Genomic DNA, 17961 nt, shown 5'->3' on the forward strand with positions numbered 1-17961 from the left:
TTTTTAATGAGGATTTTCCATGTTTAAAAAAGTTATCGGTGACCATAAAGCAGGGAGCCAGATCGAGTCACTGCTTCACCAGTTTGCGACCTCTAACACCGGCGCGTGTCCAACCCTTGGCGGACAGATGGCATCCCGTTTCCCAACACGGATGCCCTCCTGCTCTGCTGTCCTCTGCCTCCTCCACGCCTCAGCCAGCCTGACCCCTCTGCCCATAGCACACACTCCCAGCTGCTCCGAAGGCTGCAGGGAGTTCATGCACCACGTCCAGGCCAACGTGACAGAAATGCCAAGGCCAGAGTCTGCTGGGGAAACACTGGGGGGTGAGCAGGAGGTGGGAGAGGGCAGCTGAGCGCTCTGAGGAGCTTCCAAAATGCCAATTTCTTAGGACTGGGGAAAGAAGGAAGGTGGCATAGCAACAGCTGGCTCTGGGCAGTGAGCAATCCTGTATGAAAATAAAACATTTTACAATCCACAACCGTGGCTCATTAAGAATGAATGGATCTACTGGTATAAATAGCACACTGCGTTAAGAAGTCAGGAAACAGCATATGCGTTTGATGGAAAAACGGCTGCCACGGAACTGCTTATTAGCCCCGTCGGCTGCAGCTCTGCACTAACGAGACAGAGGTCTCTGGTTCAACACTTTGGAGGGTCATGTGGATTTCTTGACCCTGGGCCGTAGAATGCATCCCCATCTCCCCAGCCCCGGTCACAATATGGGGGCAGATTCTGGACACACAGTAACGAGCCCCTAGTGAGTTTCCCCCAGTTTCTAAAGCACAGTATCCTCTATAATATAAAGTATCCAATATGCTCTACTATAATATCCAGCCTCTGCTTGAATGCTCCCGGTGACAGGGAACTTGCTACCATGTCAGACACAAAACACCCCATTCTGGGGTTCAGTGGCTCCTGAGCAAGAGACCCAAACCCCCTGCTCTGTCCCAGCTCTGCTTTGCGGGAGGGCAGTCCTAGCTAGCCACGCCACCTATTATATCTGATGGGGTACAGGCTAGGTGCAACAGGGACAGCCCAGGTAGGAGTGAGTCGGGCCAATCACCTCTGCGCTGAGTGTGGACACGGGGTCCCGAGAGCGGGGCCAGAGGAAGGGCGTGCAGATGTGAGGCTAGGGGACCCAGCTGATCCAAGAGCTCCCTGAGAAGGAGGAGCAGCCGCTGCCACACTCCTCCACCTCACAGGTCTTGCAAGCCTTGTCTCCTTCCCTGCTTCTGGGAGACAGACCTTCCCAGCAGCCTGGTGGCTATGCCTGTACAGGGGCTGCCTTTGGTGGTGGGCTCTGTTCCCGGTGACCAAAATCCTCTTGCCAAGTCTGAAAGGGGACAGCTGGTGCGTGTGGTGATTTGGGCAACGGTTTATTCTGTGTTGAACTCAGAGGGGAGGGGGATGGGCTGGGACTCAGACACCTCTGGGCTGTAGCCTATACAGGTCGGATCGTCCATCATGAAGAACCACTTTTGCTGTCCGCAGCTGCCCCACAGGCTGTCTGAGCATCAGATGAGATAATGACCGTGAGCCACAGAACTCTGGCTGTGGCCAACACAGCACCCAGTATACTGGACGTGGTGGCACAGGCGGGTCAGCCGGGGTCATTCCGGAAGGGTGGCCCAGGGTAAACATGGGTAGCCTGATCTGAACCAGACTGTTCAACCCAAACAATCCTGAAGCTTGCTTTCGCTAGACTGCCAACAGAACCACAGTTGAGGATTTTTTAAAAAATCGTTTAAAATTTAGTGAACCAATGAAGTAGCAATGAAACCCCTCTGTTTTTCTCAAAACTGTCCAACTGGAACAAATCCAAAACCTTGAAGTACTTTTCTGGAACAGACCTTGAAGTTAACCTGTGTGTAAATCTGTTCAAATCCATCTAGGAAGCTTGTGCTCTGTTCGTAGGGGATGCCAGGGGGCTGGAGGTAGGAGGACCCTGGAGAGGGACGGTGACCCTGGCCTCAGCGGAGACGGGAAAGTGAACTTGCCTCACAGCCATGGGAGCTGTAGAGGTCTGCTTGTGCCTCAGCCAGGGGCCTTTTGGCCCATCGAGGTTTCTCTGCCATCTCTGGGGGGATGGAGTATGGAGGAAATGGCTGTTTATACCCCGTGGGTAAGGCTTTATGGTGACTAGGGTGGAAGTGAAATATGAAAAGTCCTCCAGAGTCTGGCCAGGCCACAGGGCAGTGATGAAGGCTTCACACAAGGGGTGCTCTCCCACCTTCCCAGCCCCAGGCTCCCAGGCAGAGGCAGGTAAGCAAAGCCTTACCAATCCGGGGGTCGGTCTCCCAGGAACCCTAGCTCTCTGGCTCCCATCTGAGAAAAGTGCACATATCCTAGAAAGCCCTTTGACCAATGCATGGACTCTAGACTCAGGGCTTCAGGTCCCCAATTTCAGGGGCTCAGCCCCAGAGGGGCAAGCTGGTGTAGACCAACCATTAAGCAGGTCCAGGGCAATGTTGCCTCAGTCAGATCACTGCGGGCTGAAGAAAATAAGAAGCTTCATCATATTAAGGATTCTTGCCATTGGAGGCAGAGAAGCACAAAATCCTATCAGAATAATTTCCACAGGTAATGACTTCAGTCAGATCAGTTCGGCTCTCTGTCTAGGTCTTAAACGGAATTAGGCTCATCCAATGCCCCGTCTCCCTTTGACCTTTCTTCCATTCTTTGTAGAGAGTGACTAATGGCTAGAACCGCAGCAACCATCTTGTGACCACGGGGGAAAGAGCAAGAATTATAAAGACATCTGTCCTGACATCACCGAGCTGCTGAACCAAAGCGACAGGTGCCTTCCCTAAATTTTCTAGCATGTGGCAAAAAAAAAAAAAAAAAAAGGAAGCTCTTATTACCCAGATATGCCAGGTTAATATGGCACCCACCACCCCTACCACCAGCAAATATCTTTGCACTTGGCCCAACGGTGGGAATCCAGCTCAAAGGAAAGAAGTCTACGGAAGACGTGGGCCTGGCTCTAAAGGGATTAAGACCCAAGAACCCATAGTACTGGTTCCACATCTTACACCTTCCATTTCACAGGGGAACAGAGAGACCCAGGAGGGTGCCAAAGCTGGCTGTATTCATTGCTGCCGTCAACTTGGAGCAGTGGCCTGCCCGGGGAAGCAGCATGGAGCGCTCTCCATTTAGGTTGAGCAGGTGGGACTGCGCAGTCTCCCAGAGGCACGCAGATCGCAGCCGGGGCCACTCAGGCCGCACCATTCCCCGCCCCATCCTGGGGAAACAACGGATGTCCTGCCATAAACGAGCTGGGAGAGGGCTTACCAAGGGGTCTGTGGGCAAGTTCTTGGCCCAAATCAACAGCCCGTGTCAAGAAGAGGGAGAGGGCAGCCAGTCAGGTAGTCAGTCAACCGGCTGCAGGTCCCACAGCCTCAGCCTCGCCGGCTCTCTTTGAGATAACATAGCGGCAAAACCGCTTCTGATCTTTCTCTAATACATTCTCTGTGTTATTTTTAACATTTAGATCTTTAATCTACCTGCAGCGTGTTTCTGAATACACATGGAACGGGGTGGAAATCTAATTATGCTAATTTCAGTTGTGACATAAACCTGTTATTTTCCCAGTGAATTGAAAAACTACCTATGTTCAGCTTCCATACGTCCTTAGATCTCTTATTTCTCTATTCTGTTCTACTAATCTATTTATTTATTCTATAAGTAAATATTCTATTTATTCTGGTGACAATGCTATACAATTGTATTGATTATAGTACCTTCAGAATAAGCTTTATTTGGTCAGGCAGCTCCTTCTACAACTTGCCATTCTTCGGGCGCCTGGGTGGTTCAGTTGGTGAAGCATCCGACTTTTGCTTTCGGCTCAGGTCATGATCTCACGGTTCGTGGGTTCAAGCCCAGCTTCGGGCTCTCTGTGCTGACAGTGCAGAGCCCGCTTGGGATTCTTTTTCTCTCCGTCCCTGCTCCTCCCCCATTCTCTCTCTCCCTCCCTCCCTCCCCCCACCCCCAAAAATGAATATACTAGGCATTTATCCACGGGATACAGGTGTGCTGTTTCGAAGGGACACAGGCACCCCAATGTTTATAGCAGCACTATCAACAATAGCCAAAGTATGGAAAGAGCCCAAATGTCCCATCGATGGATGAATGGATAAAGAAGATAATGGAGTATTACTCGGCAATCAGAAAGAATGAAATCTTGCCATTTGCAACTACGTGGATGGAACTGGAGGGTATTATGCTAAATGAAATTAGTCAATCAGAGAAAGAAAAATCATATGACTTCACTCATATGAGGACTTTAAGAAACAAAACAGATGAACATAAGGAAAGGAAAACAAAAATAATATAAAAATGGGGAGGGGGACAAAGCATAAGAGACTCATAAATATGGAGAACAAACAGAGGGTTACTGGAGGGGGTGTGGGAGGGGGGATGGGCTAAATGGGGAAGGGGCACTAAGGAATCTACTCCTGAAATCATTGTTGCACTATATGCTAATTTGGATGTAAATTTTAAAAAATAAAAAATAAAATTAAAAAAAGAATAAAGTAAAAAAAAAAGTTTATGCAAAAAAATGAATAAACTACCTTGCCATTCTTTAAAAAAAAAAAAACATTCTGGGGCACCTGGGTGGCTTAGTCAGTTGAGTGTCCCAACTCTTGATTTCCGCTCAGGTCATGATCCCAGGGTCATTGGATGGAGCCCCACATCAGGCTTTGCGCTGGGCATGGGGCCTGCTTAACATTCTCTCTGTCTCCCTCTGTCCCTCTTCCCTTATCACCTGAGCTGTCTCTCTCTCTCTCGCAAAATAAAATAATTCTTAAAAAAGAAAAACACATTTTTGGGGCACCCAGGTGGCTCAGTTGAGTAAGCTTCTGACTCTACCCTCGATTTCGGCTCAGGTCATGATCTCACGGTTTGTGAGTTCAAGCCCTGTGTCAGGCCGTGGGCTAACAGTGTGGAGCCTGCTTGGGATTCTCTCTCTCTGCTCCTCCCCTGCTCATGCTCTCCCCCATCTCTCTCCCTCTCTCAAAATAAATAAATAAAATTAAAAAAAATATAAAATAAAAAACCACATTTTGTTAAATTGAAATATAACTCACATACCATAAAATTCACCCTTTGAAAGCATATGATTCTGTGGTTTTTAGAATATTCATTAAGTCGTGCAATTATCACCACTGTCCATTTCCAGAACATCTTCATCACATGTTCTCTGTACCCATCAGCAATCACTCCGTTTCCCCTCTCCCCAGCCCCTGGCAGTCACGAATCTACTTTCTGTCTCCATGGATTTGCCTGTTCCGAACATTTCATGTAATTACAATAATATACTACATAGCCTTTGTCTCTAGCTTCTTTCACTTAGCATAAAGTCTGCAAGGTTCATCTGTATTGTAACTGGTGTCAGTATTTCAACCCTTTTTAAGGCTGACTAATATTTCTTAAAAAAAATTTTTTTTAAACGTTTCTTCATTTTTGAGAGACACACAGAGAGACAGAGAGTGAGTGGGGGAGGGGCAGAGAGCGAGGGAGACACAGAATCTGAAGGAGGCTCCAGGCTCCAAGCTGTCAGCACGGAGCCAGACTCAGGGCCCAAACTCACTAATCGAGAGATCATGACCTGAGCCGAAGTCAGACGGACACTTAACCCACTGAGCCACTCTGGTGCCCCAAGGCCGACTGATATGTCACTACATGACTATGCCACATTTTGTTTCTCCAATGGATAACGGAACATTTGAGTCCATTCCTTTCTAAAGACTCCACTGGGAATCAGATAGGAATTGTTACACTTAACTAATTTGGAGGGACCAAAATCTTTGTCTGCCTCTCTGTGTCTTACTTTTTGTCCTTTGGTAAGATTCTATAATTGTCTTCATGTTGGACCTGTAATTCTCTTTCAAAATTTGCTTCTAGGCATTTTGTAATTTTTGCTGCAATTATGAGTGAATTTTCCCATTTTTCCTTCTAATTAGTCAGCACAGAGTAAACTATTGATTTGTACTTGTGTACTTTTACTTTGCATCCTGTCAGTTCCCAAATTCTCTTATTAATCCTAGTGGGTGTTTTAGCAGGCTTTCTTGGGTTTTCGTGACATGTAAGCATATCATCTGTCAGTAAGAAAATTTCTCTTTTCTAATAGTAACAGACTATTTTATTTTCTTGCCTTATTGCATTAGTTAAATACTACAAAATACTGTCAAATGATGGTGGTGATGGGGGTATTCTTGACTTGCATTTCGATAGAACACGGCTTTGGTGCTTTATCAGTGAATATAATATTTGGTGTTGGGTTTTGTTTCTTCTTTGGTAATTTCCTCATATGTAAGTAATTTCCTTATTCTCATTAGGTTTTTTATTTAGCGTATCTTTTTTTAACTTTGGAGAGGAAGGCATTTCAAAGCAACATGGGAAACCTAGACACCACGAAACAATGAAAGACACACTTGACTTGACAAAAATGAAGAGAAGTCGTTTTTGAATGGCAGAATAGTGTGAGTAAAGGCTGGGGTCGAAAGAAACGGAAAGTCAAGGAGGAAAACATTTGCAAGCCATCTAACATCCCTAACTTATAAGCAGCATCTATAAATCAAGGAGAAAATAAACCACTTAATACAAAATGAGCAATGGATTCAAACAGGCAGAGGAGTCCACACCCCAATGCTGGCCACTCCATTTCTGCCTGGCCCTGAGCTCAGCTGTGGCTGAATAGGGTGCTATAAGGGCTGGGCTTCCCAGATAGGCTCTAAACTAGACCTCAGACTATAGTTCTAACCCCAGCCAGCTGCCTAGCACCTGGGCACTGCTGATGGTTGGGCTGGGGAGGGGAGGCGACTCTTGGAGCTCAAGAAACGCTCAATGGTTCCCCAGTCATCAGTGGTCTGGAAGGAAAGGTCCAGTGACGTCCCTATGCCAGATTTGCAAGGCTGCTGACTGGGGGCTGTCTGCGGCTAGGAGTCTGACAGCCTCGAGCCCAGCTTGAGAAGGAACCAGGACTGAGGCAGCGGCCCCCTGGCAGGTTGGGGGGCTTCCCAGACAGGTAAGGCAGACCTTTCCCCCGAGGTTGCTGCAGACTTGACTTCCAGGCCATGTATACCGACCAGGAGGAAGCCAAAGAAGGGCTGGCGTGGGGCTGACCTCCCCTTGCCCCCAGGCTCTGGACCAGCTATGCTGCGGATGGCTGCGACTGGCTCGGGACTCTGATCTCCCACAACTATCCCGTAGCCACCCGAGTGCCTCGGTGAGTACACAGCCGTTTCTGGGATGGCCAGGGGACCCAAACTCAGCCAGAAAGCACAGATCCTGGCTTCTGCACAGGCTAATCGGCGAGGACAACCATGGGATCAGGCTCGGAAGCAGTTCAGGGACAGTTGGCTTGTTTGTGGCCCCTGCTTACAAACCCCTGTGACGCAGAACCTCTCAGCTTTCCTCCTACGTCCCCAGCTGTGCCTCCTTTGCCTCCTCCACCAGCTCCTATTCTTCCTTCCTCGCAGGACTGTGGGTTTCCTCAAGTTCAGTCTGCCCACCACATGTACCCCATGCACTCCCGATGTACGCCTTCCCTGGGTACATGCAGACACCTCCTGGGCCTCCCCAACCAGCTTGGGGCCATCAGCCCTCACCTTTCTGGTGCCCACAGTGAGACACAGAAGTCATCTGTCTGGGCCACCTCTCCCTGCCTGGTACTAAAATGTGGATCATCACAGGGCTGCGATGCACTGGCCCGGAGCCTTGGCGTGAAGGATGTGCTGCCTCGTGCTCTGGGAGCCTGGAGGCTTGTGACCCAGTCTTCGGAGGGACACCAAGCTCACATGGGGGCCTCTACATGGCGTGGCCTGGCCGCAGCACAAAGGCAGTTAATAAGCCGTGCCAACGGCAAGCGTGTGGGCCACTGGCCGCCTCGCCCACGTAATTAAAAGGCCATCTGTGTCTGCGTGGCTGAGGAATGGGGGCTCTGCCCTTCCCAGGGGTGTGTGTGTGCACACGTGTGCGTGTGAACATGTGTGCCGTGCGGATGCTGAGCAGACAGGGCGGGGAGGGCCCTCGGGGCCTCCCCTCCCCAACCCCTCAAAGCAACATTCTGTTTCCGGGCTGCAACTCCTCCCTGGGCCAGAGGGGCACAGAGGTACCCTGACAGGGCCCAGAGCACAAGACCCTGCCTTTTGGTCCCAGCTCTGCCATACAGCAGCTCAGGAAGTCCATCCTTCCCTCTGGGCCTCAGGCTACACGTCTATCAAACAGGGCTACTAAATGGCTGCCCGGACTGCCTCTGCAACTTTGAAACAAAATCACGAACGTAGAAGTGCTGTGTGAGCCATGGAGGGCCACCTACCGCAGCAGGTGCCATTATCACCAGTGGGGCCGAGCACCCCTTCTGATGCTGGCCACGGCAGCACGGCCTCCACAAATACCAAAGTGCCCTGGGCGCAAAGTCATTTTGCTCATTAGGACCAAGGACGTCCCGGGACGCCCTTCCCGGGACGCGAGACGGGTCCGAGAAGAGAGGGTACAGGCCAGCTTCGGAAAGACACATTTCGATACTTTGCCAAAAACCCCAACGGCTGTCACATTTCCGCAAAGATCCGAGGGCTCGTGGCATCCCCACCCCCAAACTGGTGCCTGTTTGGGAATCAGCCTCTGGCGGACCCTCCCCCTGCAAGCCGTCACTGTGCTAAGGTGCCCACGTGGGTGCAGGCGGGGGAGCTGGAGGCACTCGGGGACAGAGCACCAGCATGAGCTACACGGAGGGTGTGGCAGACGCTGGCCTGGTGCCTGTGGCACTGGCGGCTGGCTGACAGCTGGACTGTGACAGCTGCTCTCCTGGGAGAGGGAGCGAGGGGGACTTACCTCTCCCTCGGGCCCACGTGTAGACGCGGCTCGTCTCGGTGCTTCTGGGCTTTTGCTCGGTGGGCTCCATGGGCAACGGTCGGAAGTGGGGGTCATCGGCCCGGCCGGGGGTCTTCAGTGGCAGGATGTACTTAGGGAGCCCTCGGTAGAACCAGGCCCCTGACCTCTTCCAGACCTGGCAGGGGTGATATTTGCTTAGAGCGAGGGACACAGAGCAGCTCCCTGCACCATGCTCCCGCACGGGCCCGCCTGCCTCTCCTGTTGCAAAGTTGGAAAGTGCTCAGCCTGGTGGGCATCTAGAGGGTGCTCAAGGGGTGCCACCTGCCTCCCTGTCACCTGCCCCTTCCCTTGAGGCTCTGGGGCAGAGCAAGCGACAAGAGGCTAGAAGACATGGGGGGCGGGGGGCTGGGTGACAGCACAGTACTGGACCCAGAGCTTCCCAGGGATGAGTCTAGCTCTGTGAAGGCTCAGGGAGGGCCCAGGCCCCAGAGGGCCCCAGATTAGAATTCAGAGCAGCAAGTGAGATTCCTGAACCCTTAATGCCTACTTCACAAAACACCAAGCGCTCTATAACCTCTTTGCCATTGAAGGAAATACTTTCAGGGTATTTAGTAAGAGGAGTGGGAGAGTGTGAAGGAATGTGACCTTCTCAGAGAAGAGCGAGCCTTAGCGGTTCAGAGCAGACGGCCCTGGGTTTGAACCCTGGATCCGTCATCCCTCAGCTGTGAGATTTGGACACGTCAACCTTCCAGATCCCCAGTTTCATCACCAGTAGGTGGAATGCAGGAACAGCATCCATCTCACGGAGCAGCCATGAGGACTAGACTCTCAAACGAATGTTAAGGCTCCGCTGGCCAGTGTACGGCGGGGCGCAGTCACTCAACAGACCTGATGTGCACAACCATCATTGTCACCGCCACCCCCCCTCCCCCCATCTGACAAACGTGGAAGCTTTACAACCAGTGGACCAAGTTCCCTACTCAAAAAAGAGAATCAGAAGGCCAGGATGGCTCAGTTGGAAGAGGATGCGACTCTTGATCTCAGGGTCTTGAGTTCGAGCCCCACGTTGGGTGTAGAGATTGATTGATTAAATAAATAAATAAATAAGTAAATAAATAAATAAATAAATAAAATGTAAAACAATATACATAGAATCTCAAGGTTTGTCCCTGACCTTCTGAGGCAGAATCTGCACTTCATCAATAAAATCAGAAGGCCAGAGTCTGCCCTGATTCTCTCTAGGACAGATTTTCCTAATCCTCAAACTTCCTCTGTATATTAGTTCTGTGGGATATTGACATGGCCGAACCAAAAAAATAAAATAAAATAAGGTTTCTGATCATGTACACTTGGGAAGCACTAGGTTAAACCAGGCATCACTGCAGGACTTCTCAGAGCCTTTAATACACCGATGTACTCAGGATTCTTCAACAGGGCCAAAGAATGTGGAGTACTTTCTGCTTCGGATCTACTCAGCAGGTTTTCCCAGAGAAGCTCAACCCTACTAATTGATCTGCATAGACTCAGCACTTAACTGCAACAGTTACATCACTCAACTATCGTATGTCATCTCTCCATGCTTCAAAGTGCCAGGCATGGGGGGACTGAGTCCGAACCCTGTCCCTGGCTTGAATCACTCCCCCTCCCTCCCAGCTACCCTATGCAGAAGGGCCTGCTTTTGAGTGGCTCTTTAATAACATAGCACCCATCTGGTGGGATGAATGCCTCATGGATCCTTCTTTTAAAAACCCTTTCTGATCCTTTCACGGAGCCTCCTACAATAAATATTTATGTGAATTGGTAGCAGGTACACGTGGTCAAAAATCCATTGGGTGCAAAATTAAAGTCTCCTCCCCATTCCCAAAGGCATCTATCTGGGGATATAGTTCTTTGAGGAGTTTTGCTATTATCCCCACTTTCCAGATGGGAAAATTGAGGCTCCGACAACTTAAGCAACTTGCCCAAGGCTAGTCCACCGTTCTATTGGCCTCAGACACTGAAGGCCTCAGGGTCTCATCCCCACAGTTTACGGATGCAAAGGGGATGCTCAGGAAATGTGGCCGAGTGCTGAATAAACCCTCAGCAGGTCAGACATCATCATGGACTCTGCAGAGCTGCTGCATGGTTCCTGAGAACAGACGCCCAAGCCCAAGAGGCCATGGGGTGGCTGGCGAGGGGCTCATTCGGCCTCCCTGTGCTAAGTGAAGCCTGTGCACCCCACTGGTGCCGGCTTTGCCTGCCCTCCCCTGAGCACACCAGCCTCCTGCCTCCCAACACGGACTGGGCCTCAGGGGGACCAAATGAAGCAAGCCCTCAAGAGCCATCTGTATACCCTGCCATATACACAATTTTTTTTTTGAACGATCATATACATGCAACCCCATGTTTGCGCCACCCCACCCCCCGTCACTCAACTATAGATCATGGCAACTGTCCACCGTCACTTTTTAATGGCTTCATAGTTTGGATTTATTAAACTTAATCAAACCAGCCTTCCACTGATAGGCATTTATTTTATTATTATTAGTTTTTGATGTTGATGTATTTTTGAGAGAGAGAGAGAAACAGAGCATGAGCTGGGGAGGGGCAGGGAGAGAGGGAGACACAGAACCCGAAGCAGGCCCCAGGCTCCGAGCTGTCAGTACAGAGCCCGACACGGGGCTCGAACTCACGAACTGCAAGATCATGACCTGAGCTGAAGTCGGACGCTCCACCGACTGAGCCTCCCAGGCGCTCCCACTGATAGACATTTAAATGGTTTCCGGATTTTCACTCTTGTGAGCAGTGCCACAACCATCACCTCTGCACCCACGTCAGACAGATGTCGTTTACTGCCTTAGAAAATACTCTGAGGGGTGGATCTGCTGGGTCAAGGGATGTGTATACATTTACACGATGGTACATATCGTCAGACCACCCTCCAGGAAGAAAAGTTGAGTCTGGAGTGGGGTGCTAAGTGTCTTCAGGGTGGGAACCCTGCACTGTACCTCCTGCTGGGATCTAGGGTCTGGTCTAGGGACCCAGCTCGGGAGCAGTTCCCATGGGGTGTGGGGGAGGTGCTTGTCAGGACCTGGGGCCACCAGTTAGGTGCCACAGGAGGGAAGACGGGGACCTCACTGTCACCCCTGGGGCACACCGTCACAGGTGGAGAGCACACCCCTTCAGGTGCCCTGTTTGAAGGGGAGTGGAGAGGACAACACTGTGGGTGATTCACTGTTGTGTGGCTCTCAGTGGGAGAGACCCAGAAACACTACAGAGATGCGTTCGGGACTTTCACAGGGCCAGACCCATTCCTAATCCTCATGGGGCCTCATCTTGGAGGAGCTGGGCCTACGGTTCTGGCCCCTGCGTGTGCATGCTCCTTTCTCTCCTTTTTCGTTTTAAATGAAAACAAATTTTAATTGTGGAAGGTATCCATAATATAAAATTTACCATCTTAGCCGTTTTTTTTTTTAACTACTTTTTAAGTTTATTTATTCACTCTGAGACAGAGAGCACAAGTGGGGGAGGGGCAGAGAGAACACTTTACCGATCAGAGAGAATCCCAAGCAGGCTCTGCACTATCAGCGCAAAGCCCAATGCGGGGCTCGAACTCACAAACGGTGAGATCGTGACCCGAGTCGAAGTCAGAGGCTTAACAGACAGAGCCACCCAGGCGCCCCACATCTTAGCCATTTCTAAGTGTATAGTTCAGTAGTGTTAAGTGCGTGCACGTTGTGTAGCCAATCTCCAGAACTTTGTTTATCTCGTAAAATAGAAACTCTGCACCCATGAAACAGCAACTCCCATTCCCCTGTCTCCCCAGCCGCTGACAGCCACCATTCTACTTCCCGAGAATTTGATTACTCTGGGTACTTCATACGAATGGAATAGTATTGATCTTTTTGTAACTGGCTTCTTTCGCTTCGCATAATGGCCTCAGGTTCATTTCTGTTGCTACATGTGTCAGAACCTCCTTCCTTTTTGAGGCTGAACAGTATTCTATCGTCGGTACGTACTGCCTCTTATCTAGTCGTTCATCCCCTGCTGGCCACTTCGGTTGTGTCTACCTTATGGCTGGCCCTTTCGTTGGTAGAGACCATGAGGCTCTACCATCCAGGAGGGAGGGCCGGGGCACTTGGCTCACCACTGTGTCTTCAAGTTCCTAACACGTGCCTGACACATAGTAGGTGCTCAATAAACACTGGCTGACTGGCTGGATTGGCAGCTATGGGTAGTTTGCTGGAAAGTGTCCCAATCCATAGAGTTGTCACCTTCCTGCAGAAGTGGCCTGAGGGTTTCACCCAAGTTCTTGTAATTAATCAAGTGGATTTACTATTTCAGATTAAAAGAGGGATCAAGCAAAGGAGCCTAGAAGGGCGTGCCGGTGCAGAGCAAGCTCCAGCGAACCTCCCCGACCTAACCTCCCAGCCCCTCCTCAGGCACCAGTGAAACCGAAAGCCCCGGCTGCCCCTGACTCCCCCGGAACATCATGGCCAGAGGGCCCCAGGCCCTCAGCCTCACCTCCTGCCGCAAGGATCCACCTCTGCCCTTACCCCAGGCTTAAACAAATACCGATCAATAAAGTGCTTTTGGGAAATAGGATAAACAGCCCAAGATCCAAAGTATGAGTCTGAAATGCACAAACATGCAAAGTTTTTTGGTATTCAATCATTTTTGACCTATAAATCCCCCCATTAATTTCTTATAATTCACCCTGATATTTATGCTCAGCAGGGCAATGACCCCACGGGACTGCCAGGCCTGCAGCATCTCCCTGGGGTCCAGTGGGTCCACTGTCACGGGGCCTGGGGTCTGTCTGCTTCTCTCATGTTGGTCCTGCAACCCAGGCGGCAGGCTTGATGTTGCCGCAGTGGACAGAGGTCAGAAGACCAGGAAGTCCGGTGATCCTCCAGACCGAGGAGCTGCCGTTCCTGAGGCCCCACGGGGGTGGGGTGGGGACCAGAGCACACAGGTGCCTTGCCCAATGTGGAGGGCACACCTGGGCAGGGGTGCATGAAACACACTATTTTGGAAAATGCCTTCCACATGGGAGAGCAGGACCGCCGAGGCGAGGAATGAGGGATCCCAGCTGGGCTGACTTCTGAGCTGCCCCCCTCCTCCCCTCCATGCCAATCCATGCACATCCTCAGACCTTCTCTCGCCTCGGTGCCTGCCCCCACTCTGCAAAATGCACCCCAGTAGCTTTTAATCGTGCGATTCTGCTCTGTGCATCCAGGCCCGACGCCCCCTGCCTGGCCCAACACCCTCCCCAAGAACGGCAGCGGGAAAAGCCCTCCACAAATTGGAAAACCTTCACTTTCTAGAGAAGCTGTGGGATTCTGCAAAGCCCCACTCTGTTCCCCATGTGTGGTTTGCCGTGATAAGGCCAGCAAAGCAGCCAGCCTTGAAAATGCCATTAAATAAGAAAAGGCCCACACGGCCGCCGTGGCCCTTGCAGGGGTGGCCAGCGGCATTCAATCCTCCCCGTGGCACTGCTTTGTGCTCTGCTTCGAGGTTTTCATTAGGATTGCAGCTCACGGCCGACCCGACTGCAGATACTGATGGATATTAGCCAAGCTGTTCCCAGGGAATTTTAATTACCACGATAACAATCGCTAATCACTGCCATTTCCTAAATGGCTGTGGCTGGACAAGGTAGTGACTGCCAGGCCCTTCTGGAAAGAGGAGGATCCTAGGGAGGCCACTGGGGAGGATGCAAAGGGACGCCTTCCAAGACCTCTGTCCCTGCCCCTTGCTCCACCCCGTCCGCGTGTTACCGCCTCTCCCTGTCTCCCAAGCAACTCCGGAGTGTACCTCCATGAATGCAAGTGAGGCGTCCACACCCGGATCGGAGCAGGGATACAGTCTGTGGCACGTGCTGTGCCTTCCACCTGAGGTGTCCTTCATCCTTGTCTCCCACCAGGCAGTGACACTGCCCATAGGAAGCTTTCTGTGCCACCTCGTGCAGAACCAGAGCCCCTCTGCTGTGCTCCTGGAGGCCATTTGGACCTGCTGCCCCGGCATCTTACCCGGTCAGGAAGCTGTGAGCCCAAGGGCAAGGCTGTGCCCGAGCCACCCCCGCGAGCCATCGCCGCCTTCCCAGGCCCAGTGGGGAGCCTTCGCGCAGCAAGAACGTTGCTGGCTGACAGAGTGAATGAACAGACGAAGAAGGCAAAGCAAAGGAATCATTCTCAGGGGACAGAACTCGGACTCTGTCTTCAGGGAGACTGTGTTCTGTCTGCTTAACAAGCTGGCCCAACCTTGAAAAAGCCACAGGAAATGGACTGTTATAGAGATGTCTTCTTGCTAACACTTTGGCCATTTTGTTTTTATTTATTTGTTTTCTTAAAAGTTTATTTACTTATTTTGAGAGAGAGAGGGGGAGAGAGAGAGTAAGCAGGGGAGGGGCAGAGAGAGAGGGAGAGAGAGAAACCCAAGCAGGCTGTGCACTGTCAGCACAGAGACTGACATGGGACTTGATCTCACGAACCGTGAGCTCATGACCAAAGTCGGATGCTTAGCCAACCGAGCCACCCAGGCGCCCCCACTTTGTCCCTTTTAAAAAGGGTCTCTTAAAGGGCCAACCCACCTGGCAGGCCACACAGCCTTCCCTAACCCGTTCCCCGAACACACACACATGCACACTCACAGAGTGGCCTCCCAGAGCTCCATCATCAAAGCCAAATTGCACAGCATGGCCAACAAGACCCCAGAACTCTGCCAGCTCCTGCCTCCCTCACCAGCCTCCTCTCTTGTCTCCTCCCACCCCAGGCTCAGGATCCGCCCGACACAGCCACGCTCAACTCCCCGACCACACAAAGCTGTCTCTTGCTTCCAGGCCTTTGTACATGCTGTTCCTTCTTCCCTCCCTAGGCTAGGACAAAGAAATGCAACCTTTAGGAAATTACTTTCATCCAGGGGCTTCTACAGAACCACGCGCGTCTCCCACTGCACGGCACACACTGTGAAGATTGCCTATTTACATGTCTGTTTCCTGCACCAGATCTGGCCTCCATTATTCCCACCGCCAAATTAATGGCCAAAGATGTGTCTTCTGGTGCCTCATGCTGGGTGCAGAGATTACTTAAAAAATGAAAAACCAAACATAAAATCGTTTTTTAAGTTTATTTTTTAACATTTAAAAAAAAGTTTCATTTATTTATTTTGAGAGAGAGAGAGCGCGCGCGCTCGAGCAGGGGAGGGACGGTGGGGGGGGGGGGAGAGAATCCCAAGTAGGCTCCACACCATCATCATGGAGCCTGATGTGGGGCTCGATCTCATGAACTGTAAGATCGTGACCTGAGCCAAAATCAAGAGTCGGATGCTTAACCGACTGAACCACCTGGGTGTCCCCCCAAAAATAAAATCTTAAACCTCCATTCAATCCCAAGTCCACACTACCAATCACCTCCTTACGTAACTCTCACTCACCAAGCCAATATTCTTCTGCCTAAATCACCCAGGGAAGGCCCCTATGCCCCAGTGCTTGCCTAAATTACTTAAACTAGCCAATCCTCAGATATTTACCCTGCCCTGCCTTGTCTTTCCCATAGAAACGCCAATAAAGGCCTGGCCTCGGCTTTTCCTTCACTCCTTTCTGCCCCCTGACCACATGTGACCCTGTGTGGCATGGCATGCCCCTCTGTCTCAGAACTGTAGGCAATATATTGTTCTTTAATGGCATTCACTCTCCATGTTGCCACTTAGTCACTTTTAGAAATTAAGAAGTGGCACAAGTCACAGAGCATGGGAAAATCAATTATGGCTAAAGAACATCTTTTTTTTTTTTTTTTTTTTTTTTTTTTTTTTTTTTTAAGAGAGATAGAGGCAGAAGGAGAGGGAGAGGGAATCTTAAGCAGGCTCCATGGTCAGTGCAGAGCCTGATGCAGGGTTCGATCCCACAACCCAGGGATCGTGACCTGAGCCAAAATCAAGAGTTGGACACTTAGCTGACCGAGCTACCCAGGCACCCCTGAAGAACAATCTCAATGTACAATTCTGGCAATCTAGTCAGTAAAGGTATAATCTAGAAAAGGAAGGAGGTGAGAGCAGGCGAGGGAAGAACAAGGGCATTCGTGCCCACAGCTCACACGAAAGGTGGATGGAAGAAGGAAGAGGCAAATATTACATACAGTTACAAATTCCGTCAAACTCCAACACATTTTCAGTTGCAAATAATAAAAGTATCAAAAATTAGGAGTGGGGGGAATCAGAGTGGCCCAGGTTAGCCAGCTCATCACCCTTCAGAGCTTGCAGTCAATAGACAGTGCCCGAAGTTCTCACCTGGTGGAAGTCGAGGCAGTGGTGAGCATGTGAACTACAACAGGAGGTCTGTACAGGGTGGGCTGGGTGAGGGAGAGGCTGGGCAGGTGGCTGCCCTTCTCCAGGGTAAGCTCTTCAGAATGAGTGAATTTTTCTTTCAACTAACTACATGTATCACTTTGATTAAGATCAAAGGATAACAGATTGGTAACTGGATGTCAACGTTATTCAAGTCCTGGGCTGCATGACAGGCAGGTGGATACATGCAGAGTCGGGCAATCTATGGCTGGTATATTGACCCTGGATGTGACTTAAGAGAGAAAAACTGGTAGCTCAGGAAAGGAAAAGAAAGCAGTAATTAAAAATTCTGTAGTAGGGGCGCCTGGGTGGCTCAGTCGGTTGAGCGTCTGGCTTCGGCTCAGGTCATGATCTCACAGTTTGTGGGTTCGAGCCCCGCATCGGGCTCTGTGCTGACAGCTTAGAGCCTGGAGCCTGCTTTGGATTCTGTGTCTCCCTCTCTCTCTGCTCCTCCCCTGCTCATGCTCTGTCTCTCTGTCCTTCAAAAATAAATAAAAACATTAAAAAAAAATTTTTTTTTTTAATTCTGTAGTAGAGCAAGATAGGAAAAGAACCAAGTTATGGTTAGCTTAAAAACACCTGCACAAGTTCATAATACTGAGATTTCCATCCCTGAAGAAAGCCATGCTGCCCCTTGGATGTCAGTGTACCCACCTAACGTCCAAGAGTCAGAATTTTGACAATGGGAGAAACTTGGACAGTTTTTCAAAGAGAACCAGGGCTTCCAAGCATAAAGGCCGGCAGAGCTGGGTCCCCCAGAAAACAGGAAGTGCCTGGGGCCTCCTGCTGCTGGAGGGAGGCTGC

At 50.6% G+C, this 17961-nt stretch overlaps 1 protein-coding gene across 1 annotated transcript in view; it reads right to left on the minus strand.

Moving 5' to 3' along the window:
* Window positions 1-17961, minus strand: part of RPH3AL (rabphilin 3A like (without C2 domains)) — a 134408-nt gene that overhangs the window by 16999 nt on the left and 99448 nt on the right. The window contains 1 exon segment of the mRNA XM_078437573.2: window positions 8836-9010. Within this exon segment, the coding sequence (XP_078293699.1) occupies window positions 8836-9010 (175 nt within the window).

Source organism: Panthera onca, chromosome E1 (assembly GCF_046562875.1).
Source record: "Panthera onca isolate mPanOnc1 chromosome E1, mPanOnc1 haplotype 2, whole genome shotgun sequence".
NCBI classification, from domain to species: Eukaryota; Metazoa; Chordata; class Mammalia; order Carnivora; family Felidae; genus Panthera; species Panthera onca.